General features: G+C 42.7%; 1 protein-coding gene across 2 annotated transcripts in view; it reads left to right on the top strand.

The window, feature by feature from the left end:
- grm1b (glutamate receptor, metabotropic 1b) overlaps nt 1–12841 on the top strand; it is a 39934-nt gene that overhangs the window by 19139 nt on the left and 7954 nt on the right. For both annotated transcript variants that reach the window (XM_079573385.1, XM_079573386.1), the window contains exons 4-6: nt 6029–6275; nt 7476–7641; nt 10127–10253. In XM_079573385.1, the coding sequence (XP_079429511.1) occupies nt 6029–6275; nt 7476–7641; nt 10127–10253 (540 nt within the window). The remainder of the gene's footprint in view (nt 1–6028; nt 6276–7475; nt 7642–10126; nt 10254–12841) is intronic.

The raw sequence follows: 12841 nt of genomic DNA, 5'->3' as shown, positions 1-12841 counted from the left end.
TACTAAGCTCCTCCCAGAAGATGGTGAAAGCTGAGAGCTGCAGGAGGAAGAGGAAGGAGGAGGTGGATCTGACCAGTGCAGGACACCACGCTCTGAAACAGGGACAAACCCAGGAAGTGCTGCACCGTTTCAGAGGATCAGAGGAGTTTGAAGGCAGCCTGTCAGGTTTCCTCCGGGTGCTACGGTTTCCCCGACGGTGGAAAAAAAAAAGAAACTCCTCCTCAATGAACACAGACGTTTCCTGCAGTCCAGTATTTACACCCACCACAATGTTTTTAATACTTCCCAGTGACTTCCCATCAGAATCTCATGTCCAAGATGTTTCTTGAACTATTTGTTGGGTTGTGCAAGACGTCGCTGATCCTTATCGGGAAAATAGCGAGAGAGGAAGGACCATGACCTCACTCGTGTGCACAGAGCCTATACCACCCCCTTGTGGGCAGGGGTGATAACTCCAAAACAGATTCCAATGGAGACTTTACACACTGCAAAAAGTATTTAACTAGATCAGTGTAAACATCTCAATTTGAGCATAACAATCCAAATTTTAGTTGTTTTGACTAGTTAAGAAGTTGTTGGGCATTTGTCCGAGATTATTTCACTTGTTCTGAGATGTTTCTGACTCGTTTCGATATATTTCGTCCTTATTTCAGGTCATTTTCTTTGCCAATGGGGTAAGAAAATTGGTCTTATCTCATTGGCAATTTTACTTTCTTATTTCAAGCGAGATTTACCTTAGAACTGGTCTGAAATGTCCTTAAACAAGCAAAGTAAACTTGGTCCCATCAGGAAAAGTGTCTAAATGAGTGAAAACCGCTCAAAACAAGATACATTTCCTCAATTCAAGTCATTTAAGCCAATGCTTGATATTTACTTTTTGTAGTGCACCTCCAAAAACAGCTTAGGGTCATGCTCTGTGGGAGGAACAAGGCGCGCCATCTTATTTTCACAAAAACGTGAGATCATTACCAAGAATGTATCTCTAAATATCAACTCTATCTCCTCCTCTTCTGTACCCCCTGTCACAGTCTGCTACCTATCCCTACAATAATTACCTCTGTAAATGCACTCTCTCTCCAGCAAAAGCACCAGCCTCCTCAGCCACTTCCTGTCCCAGTGTTAAATTCTCCCTCTCACACTCTCCCTTCAAAGTTTGTCTCCTCCGTGAACTCTCTCCTGGTTGAATTGCATTTGTTTTCCAAAATCCAGCCGAGCAGCAAATCCCTTCATTTATTTATCTGGGAACTTGTAATGTTTCCATTTTCGAGCGGTCCCACAGAAATTATTCATTGGCCTCCCTTCCTCTTATCCCTCGACTTTAATGTCAGTCAACGTCTAATATATGAAGCTATTGGGGTGTTTTATTCGTAACCTGTAATGACAAATTTTAACTGAAAACGTCTGGTCACTCTGTGGTCTGTGACATCATTTAGAAACAGCCCAATAACAAGCAAGTGAGAGTCAAATAGTTTTATACTGAGCTGCATGAAGCCACGTAACCTTTTATCATACTATAGTCTCATACTGAGCCAGAGCCAGGGTTAAAACCAGCTGTTTTGGTTTACATAAGAATTATTGCCAAAGGCGGGCTTCTAGAGTCTCTGCTGTAGTTTCCTTCCTTTTTGGTCGTGGGTTTGCATGTTTTTGCTGTGTCTTTTCTCAACAGGAACAAATAACGACACTCTCAGCCTCAGTCATCATTACTCAGGCCTGTGTTACTCGTAGATTAAGATGTGTTGGATTGAAGGTGGGGTTAAAGGCACTGATTATCCAAGATCAGGCCCACTAAGATCAGTTTTACCCGATTTAGTCTGTTTGTCCTTATTTTGTACCGTAGTGTTCGGACTATTGTGCGAATATAAGCCTCACCAACAAAATAAAGTTTTTTTTTTTCCATAGATAGGCCGCACCTGTCATTGTTTCAAAGCACAGTTGAATGCCCCATCAGTGCTGGAGATATAGGACTTTTTTCCAAATTTTCCAAGAGAACTGTGGCCTACAGGGACATTTACTTTCATAAAAGTGTTCTAAGAACTTAAAGGTTTATATTTCGATTAGTCAGACAAAAGACAAAATAGTGAGGAATGGATGGAGCATGAGATCGATAGACGGATCAGTGCAGCGTCAGCAGTGATGCAGTCGCTGTATCGGTCTGTCGTGGTGAAGAGGGAGCTGAGTCGGGGGCCAAAGCTCTCGATTTACCGATCGATCTACGTTCCCACCCTCACCTGTGGACATGAGATTTGTGTAATGACCGAAAGGACAATATCACAGATACAAGCGGCCGAAATGAGTTTCCTTCACAGGGTGGCTGGGCGCACCCTTCGAGATCGGGTGAGGAGCTCAGTTACCCGGAAGGATCTCGGAGTAGAGTCGCTGCTCCTTCACGTCAAGGAGCAGCTGAGGTGGCTCGGGCATCGGTTCCGGATGCCTCCTGGTCGCCTCCCTTGGGAGGTGTTCTGGGCATGTCCTATTGGGACAAGGCCTCGTGGAAGACCCAGGACACGGTGGTGGGACTATGTCTCCGAGCTGGCCTGGTGTCGCCTCGGGGTCCCCCCAGAACAGCTGGAGGAGGTGTGTGTGGATCGGGAGGTCTGGGCATCTCTGCTGAGACTGCTGCCCCCGCGACCCGGCCCCGGATAAAGCGGAAGAAAATGGATTGATGGACAGAGCTGGAGGAAGACGGCGATAGGGTTTGCCATCTGTCTGAGTTATTGTGCAGATGAATGGGGTACGTCCAAAAGGAACTGCGCGAGCTCTTGATCGTCTCCACAACTTTATGTCCGGGTTTGTTTTCAGTTATAGCATCTTTCTCACGTCAGAGTTCTTTCATTACAAACCGCCGAGAGTTTTTGGACCCAGTGCATTGTTATTGAGAACATGACACAATATTCAGTCTGACCGTGAAAGTCTATAAATAAGCCGCATCATTGCAGAGGCTGTAAGGTGTGAAAAAAAAAGTGTGAAAGAAGTAGTGGCATATATGTAATCTGTTAAATTTGTCCTCACTGTGAATGAGACTTAGTTCTCAATTAACCTCCTTAAATAAAGAATAAATAAAAAACCTAATTTAGATATATGCTAGATAATTGTAAAGATGCAATTTATCTGGCTGAATTTAACCTGAATAAGTCCCTCGGGGGAGATTATAAATGATCCACTCTCTTCACTCTCTCTTTTCGAACAGATGCTTACGTGCGTCACAACAAATGAACTGCTTGATCACGAAATAAATGAAGCTTTTATCAGTGTCGACATCACACTCCACTTTAACCGCATGAAATATTAAACAGGTTCAGAGCTATTTCAGGTGACACTGGAGAAAACAATGAAAACCATCTCATTTATTTACATTATTGATGGAATCGCCTTTTACAAATAAGTCTCATCAGTGATTTCGCGGTTTGGTTTGGTTTGGTTTGGTTCCTTTATATCTGATGTAGCTTTTACCTCTGGGTAGTGTTTCAGTTTAGAGAACAGATTTGTAACATCTGAGCTGTTTTTATCAACAAGAAAAGTGTTTGAGTCACGCTTATTTTTAGTCATTTTCGTCTTTCATGCATTTATGAACATAACAAAGAATGAATGTTTCTTATCCATAAAATGACTCAAGCTGTATTTTCAAGCGTTTTGTTTTTTGGTTTGTTTTTTCCTCTTTCACCTCTGAACCCTGGATGGGATCTTTACTTCTGTAACTACGAGTCTCCACAGAGCTCAGAAGTCAAAGGCTTCAACTTTATATTTTTGCTGCACAAAACCAGCGTGGTTAAAAATATGATCCTCAGGGTTGTCACATGGGTCACAGCAATTTTTAGAAGAAAATAAACTCTTTGGCAGTGATGTCACAGTAATTTGATTACAAATTCCTGATTACCTCTTTAAAAAGTAACTTAGTTACTTTACTGATTGCTTGATTTTACAAGTAACTAAGTTAGATTACAAGTTACTTTAGTAGCTACACTAATCACCTCCCCTGCCTCAAAATGCAAATGGTGCTTGTTTTTTTTTTTACTGGTTTTGCCAAAACCGCGTTATTGAAGTGCATTTCAACAGCAACATCAACAAAGCTCCACAGATTCAGAAAAGTGACATATTTCCTTCTCTCTCCTCTATTGTTGTTTACATTTATGTCATAAGTGTCTTCAGGCTGGGAATGTGCCTTGTCGCAGACGTTACCATGAAAAGTATATATATTTCGTCTTAAGGAAGATGACAGAATAGTAACTCACAGAGACTTGTAAGTAACTTTAATCTGATTACTGGTCTGGAAAAAGTAATGCGTTAGATTAGTCCTTACTGAGAAAAGTAATCAGATTACAGTACCTCATTACTAAGGAACTCGTCGTTACATCACTGCTCTTTGGAGCTAAGCTTTTAAGCAGTGCTATAGGGAGGTGCAAAGTCTTCATTGGAATCCTGTTTCCAACGTGTCTTTTGGAGTCGGCCCTGGCCACCAGGGGGTGGTATTGCAGCAACGTCAGCTCCCCGCCATGAGGACCAAAGAGAAGCACTTTCCTCGCCCGTTGATCGGGGCCTGTAACGTTCGGGAACCCCTGCTGTATTTAGACATAGATTTAGTATTTAGTGTTTTGAAGCGCTGTTGACCTCAGTTTTTTACTTGTTTATTAAATTCCAGGCACTTTAATAAGTAAGTTTGGACATTTCAAGGATTTTTAAATCTGCACTGTTTGATTTTGGAGCGCAGGTCCAGGACGTTACGCTTTGTACCAATACACAGTTATTACATATTAGGCGTAATGCTCATTAGCCACATATCTCCTGCTTGTAGCCCATATTACACTGAACTGACGGGGTTTGTTTTTCTCACAACATATTGTGTCTTTTATCTATTTCTTGCGAGACAAAGCAGCCGCTCCACAGTTTTATTCCCAAACTGAAACGCCTTTGAAGCAGGGCGCATTTTAAACAAGTCCAGGAGCATTAACATTTGAGAATGAAAGATGCTAGAATCACAGTTTCACAACACATTTGCAGCCTTTAACCGTGTGAGAACCCTGTCTTTTCTCTGTAATATGTGATATCCCGCTACACTCCTTTGCAATTTACCTGAAATGGTGAAATAACTGCTTTTGCTAAGGCTTCTGTAAGTCTTTCTCCATAGGGCTGCACAAGATTTTAAATATAGAGAGCATCTCACAGCAGGAGATGGGTAGTAGATGTGTAGCATCTTTAGGCCCTCCTTCTTGGCAAGGAAAAACTCAAAAACATAAATTGATGGCCTCTTAACGGTGGAGTAATGGTTAGATATTCCTTTATACGATTCTACCGCAGATCTGTGGAAGGTTCTGACATGTTAAAATCCGTCAAATGGAGCAAATACTGAAAGGTACTGGGACAAAATAGCTGCATGTATCTTGATTTAGACAGACAACCCTACAAGGTCTGTCAGTTTGTGACACAATACAGATGTGAGGTCTGATGTCAGGCTTATAGATGTCTACAGTAGAAATTTATATCAAAAACTGGAGAGTTAAAACATCCAGATGGATTAACGGATTTCCTTGACTTAAAAAAGTCGACTTTTCACTACTCAACCTGTAGCTTCTTCAAAGCCGGTGTCAATGACTGTGTCCTACAATGTCCCACACGTTTATATCTCTGTTGTTTGACTGAATCAGTATTTGGTGGAGATTTCAAACACCTTTCATTGACTCGGCCTTTAAAGAATCTATAATATGTTTTGTGGCAAAATTAAGGCTTTTTAAGACATGAAAATCCAGCTGGTTTGATTAAAGGCTTAAAAATGTATATAATCTTTGTCCAAAGAGCGTTGTTAGAGAAAACCCTGAGTAAACAGGTTATTTTTTGGGCCGTCAGATGTTTTAAATCAACATTGTTCAAAGTTATAACATCAAACATAATCCCGATAACAGATTAAGAGGAGTTCATTAAAGCCTAAAGTAGAGTTCTCCTCAGACATGAGCACATGATCTGTGATTTGTGCAGCCCTATTGTACATGATTACCTTACCCTCTGCTGAATGTCTCTCCTCTCTGACTGTGTCCAGGGTATGAGAGTCTGGTGGACAACTACGTGCAGGACAGTAAGATGGGCTTTGTGATAAACGCCATCCTGGCCATGGCCCACGGCCTGCAGGACCTGCACCAGGAGCTGTGCCCGGGGCAGGAGGGGCTGTGCGAGGCCATGCAGCCCGTGGACGGCAGCCTCCTCCTGGACTCGCTGCTCCGCTCCTCCTTCAGGGGCGTGTCCGGGGAGGACGTGTGGTTTGACGACAACGGGGACTCACCGGGAAGGTAAGTCAGAGTGGATTAAAATGAAATGTCCCTCTCAGACGAGCTCATAATCCTCCACAAAAGGCGAGGAATTTGAGCTGGACCATGTGCTGTATCCATATGGACTGCACGGTGGCAGAGTGGCTTCAATTCCCAGAGGAAAGAGTTTGACAGAGTTTGTCTAGAGACTGAATATATATACACTTTTGTGTGTCACCGCCCACATCAGTGACAGACTTTGGTCCTTATGATGGACTTATGGATGAATCATGTCCACATGTCCCGCTGTAGTTTTATCTGACATCCATCTGAATGTTTGAGCATTTGTGTTTGATTCCCAGAATACGACTCTCCCTTCTGAGTTTGCATCATCTCCCACTTTCTTAACAAACGCTTGAAAAACATGCAATAGGATCCCCTCAGGGGTCAGGGCCCGTGTGCAGGAGATCCTTCGTCTCGTTTGGACAATCCTGGTTAAGATTAATCAGTAGTATTTTATTGTTGACAGAACCTGTGTTTTCAACTGGTCCTGTCAACAAGTCCTTTCAGCACTTTCCACTGAAAAAGTTTAGAAACTATATAAACTATAATGAACTATAGGTTGTAGGATGTTCTTATTTGGGACGCGGCTCATCATCCTAAGGTGAGACTGTTTTAGACAATAACACCCAGGGCTTGATTTATAAAGCGGGTTAAGGTTAGGGTTAGGTTTGGGCTAAAGTGGAGCATAAACTAATTTACTGTAAACAGTTTCTAATGATAAATCAGGAGCTCAGGCTAATTTTAGGTAGTTTAGTGCAAATGGCTCAAAATGTTGTGAGCTTAGTGCTGTGAAGGGATTCAAACTCTGAGCAGAGTTTATGGTTTCGGAGATTTGTTCAATATTCTCTGCAGTGTTTGGTACGTTCTGCTCTGACCTCCACAAGCGACAGTTTGATTTTATGCCCTTTACCGGAGAGGAATACAAATCACATCGCTAAGTTTTGCACAAAATAGTTCACCGTCTTTTGTTCTTTTGTCTTGTCACGTTCCGTCGAGATAAAACTAATGAAACTAGATCTTCACATAATGACAGATAATGGTTATGGCAACTTTAAAGGTAATATGCTTAAGGCACACAGTAACATTAGAATATTTATCTAAAAAAAATCAGTACTAGGTCCAAATAATTGTGATGAGATGTATACATTTTTCATATATTAAGAGAACACATTTTTGCAGGTATGAGATCATGAACTTCCAGCAGCTGGAGTCCGGCGTGTACGACTACATCAACATCGGGTCGTGGCACGAGGGAGCTCTGAGTCTGGACGACTACACCGTGATAAACCGCAGCGAGCAGGTCCGGTCCGTCTGCAGCGAGCCGTGCTCGAAAGGAGAGATCAAGGTCAGTCTCAGGGCTTACGGTAGACACACTTTTGGTCATATTAGTGTTTTGTTATTTCATGTTTTTCAGAACGTAAAGGAGACATCCCAGTGTTCATTTTGACAACAGTTTATTATAGTATAAGTCTCATAGATGATAGACTGTAGACTAGGCTTTTGTGCAGTCAGAGTGTACTGTGGGATATCTTCAGTTTCATATCTGGTGCAGTAAGTGTTAAAGTGTTGAAGTGTGGGGAGTGTGGGGAGTGTGGGGGGCGCACATGCTGGTGTTTTGATCAGTTTTCCTGAGGTGTGTGGAGCCCCGCGTGCCGCTCTCCAATACCAGAGCCAGCGGTGTTAGAGAATTAACAATGGTGTTCGAGAGGATGGATGAAAAACAGGCAGCAGTCTTGGATGTCTTATGCAGGAGAGGTTTATTTACCATCGGTGCAGGACCCGGAGACATGAACTGGAGACATTGCGCTGGTCCTACCATTCAAGTCTGTCTATGCTTCCATAGAAAAGGGATAAATATCCTCTCAGAGCGTCATACTGATACGCAAAAGTCCACAGTCAAGGCTATGACAGAGATACGACTGTACAGCCTGACCCATCCATCCATCTTCTTCCACATGTCCGTTTCCGGGTCGTGGGGGCAGCTGTTGGAGCTGCCCAAGTCACATTGCATCAGCCCCTATGGCTCATCCTGCAGGTGGTGGGTCCACGGGCGGACGGCCTCATGATTTAACGGGCCTGTTGGTCTCTCATAAGGGGCTTCTGAACCGCTCTTTGTCTGATCCGTCACTTCGGACCTGTTTGCCATGGGAGACCCTACCAGGGACACAAAGCCCCCGACAACAGCTCCTAAGATCATTTGGGCGCTCAAACCCTTCAGGAGGGGACGGCCTGACCCAGTATGATAAATAGCGATTTAATGTTTTCCTCTAACAAGCGGTATGTTCTCCTTCTCTCTGGACAGGCCAATGTTTAACTCACAGTGGAATAAACATTTTTTCTGTCAAATTTCATATGCGGTATCCAGGCAAGACTCGCAGGTAATGATGCGTTCATGTGGTCCTCGGGAACTCGGGCGAACGACTTCCCCAGTTGGGGAATGCATGTGAATGCTCGCTCAACTGAGGAAAATGACTGGGTCAAAACGAGCTTCCTCATAGTAACAAAATTGCGAGTGAAATGCCTGACATCAACGTTAGCAAAAAGTAAATTTAAGTGATATTTATTTTAAAACTAACAAACGTTTTATCGTTTTTTGTTATTTTTTTAACAAAACGTTTATCTTTTGAGATGCTAATACATTTAAATGATAAGCTCCGCTAAGCGCTAATCAATGATAAAAGACATAAAAACCACACAAACACAAACCAACTTGGGACAATGACGTCACATCTCAGGAAATCGAGCTCCCCAGTCCACATGAACGCACCATAAGCCACACAAACCTTCCATTCCTACTATTGTTCTGGCAAATGTACGTTCACTGGAGAAAAAGACGGATTATATTAGTCTGCTATGTGCTTCCCAGAGCCTGATGAAAGCCTGTTGAGTTTTTATGTTCAGAAAGTCCTGGCTCAACTGTGAGTTTCACAGGTGTCAGAGTCAGGGGAGAAGGAGGAAGAGGACTGAGATGAAGATGAGAAGGAGCAAGAGGAGGTGGAGGGAGCTGTGCAGAAGGAAGAGGAAAGACGAGGTGTAGGCGCTCATCAGTGCAGGACACCACACTCAGAATCAAGGGCAGCCAGTAAGGTTCCCCCGGGTGCTACAGTTTCCTCTACCTCTAAAAACATGCTGCCCCGTTCAGAAATCATTATAAAGACAATACCCTGGCCGAGGGGTAAAAAAGGTACCTGATTGAGCAAAACCAACGTGATTTTTGGATTCGGCACATCAAAACCGTCCTAAATCAGCTCACAAAACACCACATTTGTTGTAAACCAGTGTAATGGATGATGTGTCTATACTTTAAAACAATTGTGAGAATAAGTTGGTATAATATATAATCAGAAGCACTATACACTTCTCCTCCAAACCGTTTTAGCTAAAAGGATCAGCGGAGCCTCAAACGCAGTAGGCAGTGCCCCACACAGAGAGCGGCACATTGTTCCCACACGTTTTACATGCAATATATATGTCCACCCTATATGCAATCTGTGCACTATAGCGGTGAATAATTCAGGGTCGCCTTAAAAGACGTGGAAAGCCCCTCCATCTCGCACTCTCCCCACACAAAGCTCCGCCGTTTCTTCAATAATGGACAGCGGGATCCACCGGCACATTTAGAAAAGCCCACGTGATAAATAAAACAAGACAAGAGGATATGTTTCACAAACGATGTGGGTTTAGACGGTATGGAACTTGTTTATAGCGGCATTGTTATTGTCAGAAAAAGCATCTCTTCCATGATAGAATGGACAATAACAGACTTTTGTCCAAATCAGACACACATGTTGCTTATGTGGTAAAGGTTTGGTCTTTCTCTTTTCTTGCAGGTGATCAGGAAGGGGGAGGTGAGCTGCTGTTGGATCTGCACGCCCTGTAAAGACAATGAGATTGTCCAGGATGAGTTCACCTGTAAGGCCTGCGATCTCGGCTGGTGGCCCGACCCGCATCTGGAAGGTACTGCTCTGTTACTGCAGCTCAGGGTTCTCCAAACTGTACCACAAGTTTAACCAGAAAGCCCTTCTTAGTCTGCAAAATGAGGAGAGCTGGAACACAATCTTTAAAAGGTAGCAATCAAGCTCCTCCCCCCTCCTACCTGATTGGACCTGACAGGCTGGTTCACTGGAAAAGCTCGTCTCATTGGTAAACACGGGAGGATACTATACCCTGATTAGTTGCTGAGATCCGGGAAGAATGGGCTTTACAAAGACTATCACTTTAAAGGAGCAAGATGCAAGTCGGTCATTTTTATACTCACTACTGCCACCTCAGGTCTTATGAGTAACTGCAGCTTCTATATTAAAGGAGTCTAAAAATGTTAAAACTAAGTATTTTCATCCCCCTACATGTGCCAGCCATGTCCTTAATATAGAAGCTGCAGTTACTCTTAAGACCTGAGGTAGCAGTAGTGAGCATAAAATGACTAGCTTGCGTCTAGCCTCTTTAAGCTCGTGCATGACAGCACTTCAGACCCGAAGTAACACCTTTCTGAGTGACAGTGCAGGATTTCAGAGGCAGTTGTGGTGAACAGGTCTGGGCTCATTCTACACATTAGGACATTGTTGGAACATGTAAGGGGAAGGAAAATACATAATTTTAACATTTTTAAACTCCGTATAGTCCCTTTACGTCACTCTCCATACGTTTATTTAGGCTTGGTACCCTAATGCAGTTCTGTCTCACTTTTTTTTTTTTCATTTCATTTCATTTATTCATTTATTTCAGGCAATGGCACCGAAAGTACAGTAGGCCTATACAGTATGTAAACATGATGATCCATTTCTACCTGAAAGGGAGTGGGAAGAAGATAGCTTATTTAATCCCACCCCCAGTTCCCCATTCAGAGATTAATACATTCAACTTCACAATAAAATGTATGAAAGACCACCAGTCGCCACATAACTACATTTATTTTCTGTATGTGTTGAGATATCATCTTGGCTACTATCTGTGTGAGATTTACTGTACCCTTAAAGGAACAGACCACCATTTTTCCATACTGAGATATGTTCTTACCTGAGCTTAGAGTTGATACGTACCTGTCTGGTCTTTACGTGTGCGCTCAGTCACACAAAAAGACTTAAGATGATGTTAGCATTTGGCTTCTCCCAGTATATTCCTATGGCCCCAAATGGGGTGAAGTTAGAAGTATGTATCAACTCGTCTAAGCTCAGGTAAGAACATCTCAGTGTGGAAAAGCGGTGGCCTATTCCTTTAAATCTCATAACTGCTCAACAACTCAGCCCTTTTCATTAAGAAGGTTGGAAAAGGTTGGAGACTCCTGCTCTATATCAACAAAATCCAAAATCATTTCACTGTCCACATTATTCTTAAACGCTTGATTTTAGGTTCATTAAATATGACAGATGAATCCTGCTCCACATCATACTTTGAAAGTGTCAAAACCGCTTCTTTTCATCACAGGAACACTCCCCCGTCGCTTCAAAGCAGTCGTTTGTCTTGTGGCTCTTTCTTTGTGGCATTTGTTATTTTCAAAAGTGACTGCATTAGCAAACATAAAAGAGTAAACCTCCCGGTGATTCTTCCTCTTGCCTTTTTATTTGAAGGAACAAATATTTTCTTAGCAGTTTGACAAATGCGTCTCCTGACTGGAATTTTAGCTTCTGCAAACAGTTTACAAAGGCCCTGTAACTTTGTCGTCATGGAAACCTTGAAAAGACCAATGAATTTGTGCATATAAATCAGCTGCACATGTCTGAATGAGTTGTCATGGTGGAACTCTTTTCCCCACAATCACTGCTGCTGTATTTGTTATTTTATTAACCCCCACCTGAACCAAGCATATTTTCAGTTTTTCTAGTTTGGCTTTAACCATGTCTAAAAGCTTCTGCAAAAAAGCTTTCAAATTAAGCATTACACTGTTGTCGAGAAGCTTTCGGATTTGAGTAAAGCTGAATTGTAGAAAATACACAGTTAACACCCAGCTGACATTAAATCCGGTTAAGGTCCGGTACGGCAATCTTAGAAAGTCATTAAAGGGGGGGTATTATGCAAAATCGACTTTTTCAAGCTTTACATCATGTTATTATGTCATTCCCTCATTAAAAACATGCCTGAAGTGTTGCCTTGGCACATTCACGTATTTTTGAGTAATCTGTTAAAACATATCACACAGCACCAGTCTATATCACACTACAATGATGACGAAACCTTGCTCTCTCAAAATGGCTTTAGCGAATGTCTTGAAATAGGCCTCTGTCTCTTTAAGAACCTCTGACTCTTTCCGACACGCCCCCTCCACACGCTGTCTGTGGCATCAGTGGGGAGGGGGTTCTGCTGAGGAGCAGTGGTTGGTTACTTGGCTGGTCGGAGGCGTCTCCAGGAGGTGGGGGCGTTCCTAGGAGGACTCAGGCAAAACTATCCCTAAAATGGCTGCCATCAGAGTTTTTACAGATTACTCAAAAATATGTGAATGCGCCAAGGCAACACTTCAGGCATGTTTTTAATGAGGGAATGACATAATAACATGATGTAAAGCTTGAAAAAGTCAATTTTGCATAATACCCCCCTTTAAAGCCATACTA

Source organism: Gobius niger (genome assembly GCF_951799975.1).
Source record: "Gobius niger genome assembly, chromosome: 16".
Taxonomy (NCBI): domain Eukaryota; kingdom Metazoa; phylum Chordata; class Actinopteri; order Gobiiformes; family Gobiidae; genus Gobius; species Gobius niger.
The sequence above is the reverse complement of the archived record's forward strand: the minus strand, read 5'-3'. Positions and strand labels throughout refer to the sequence as shown.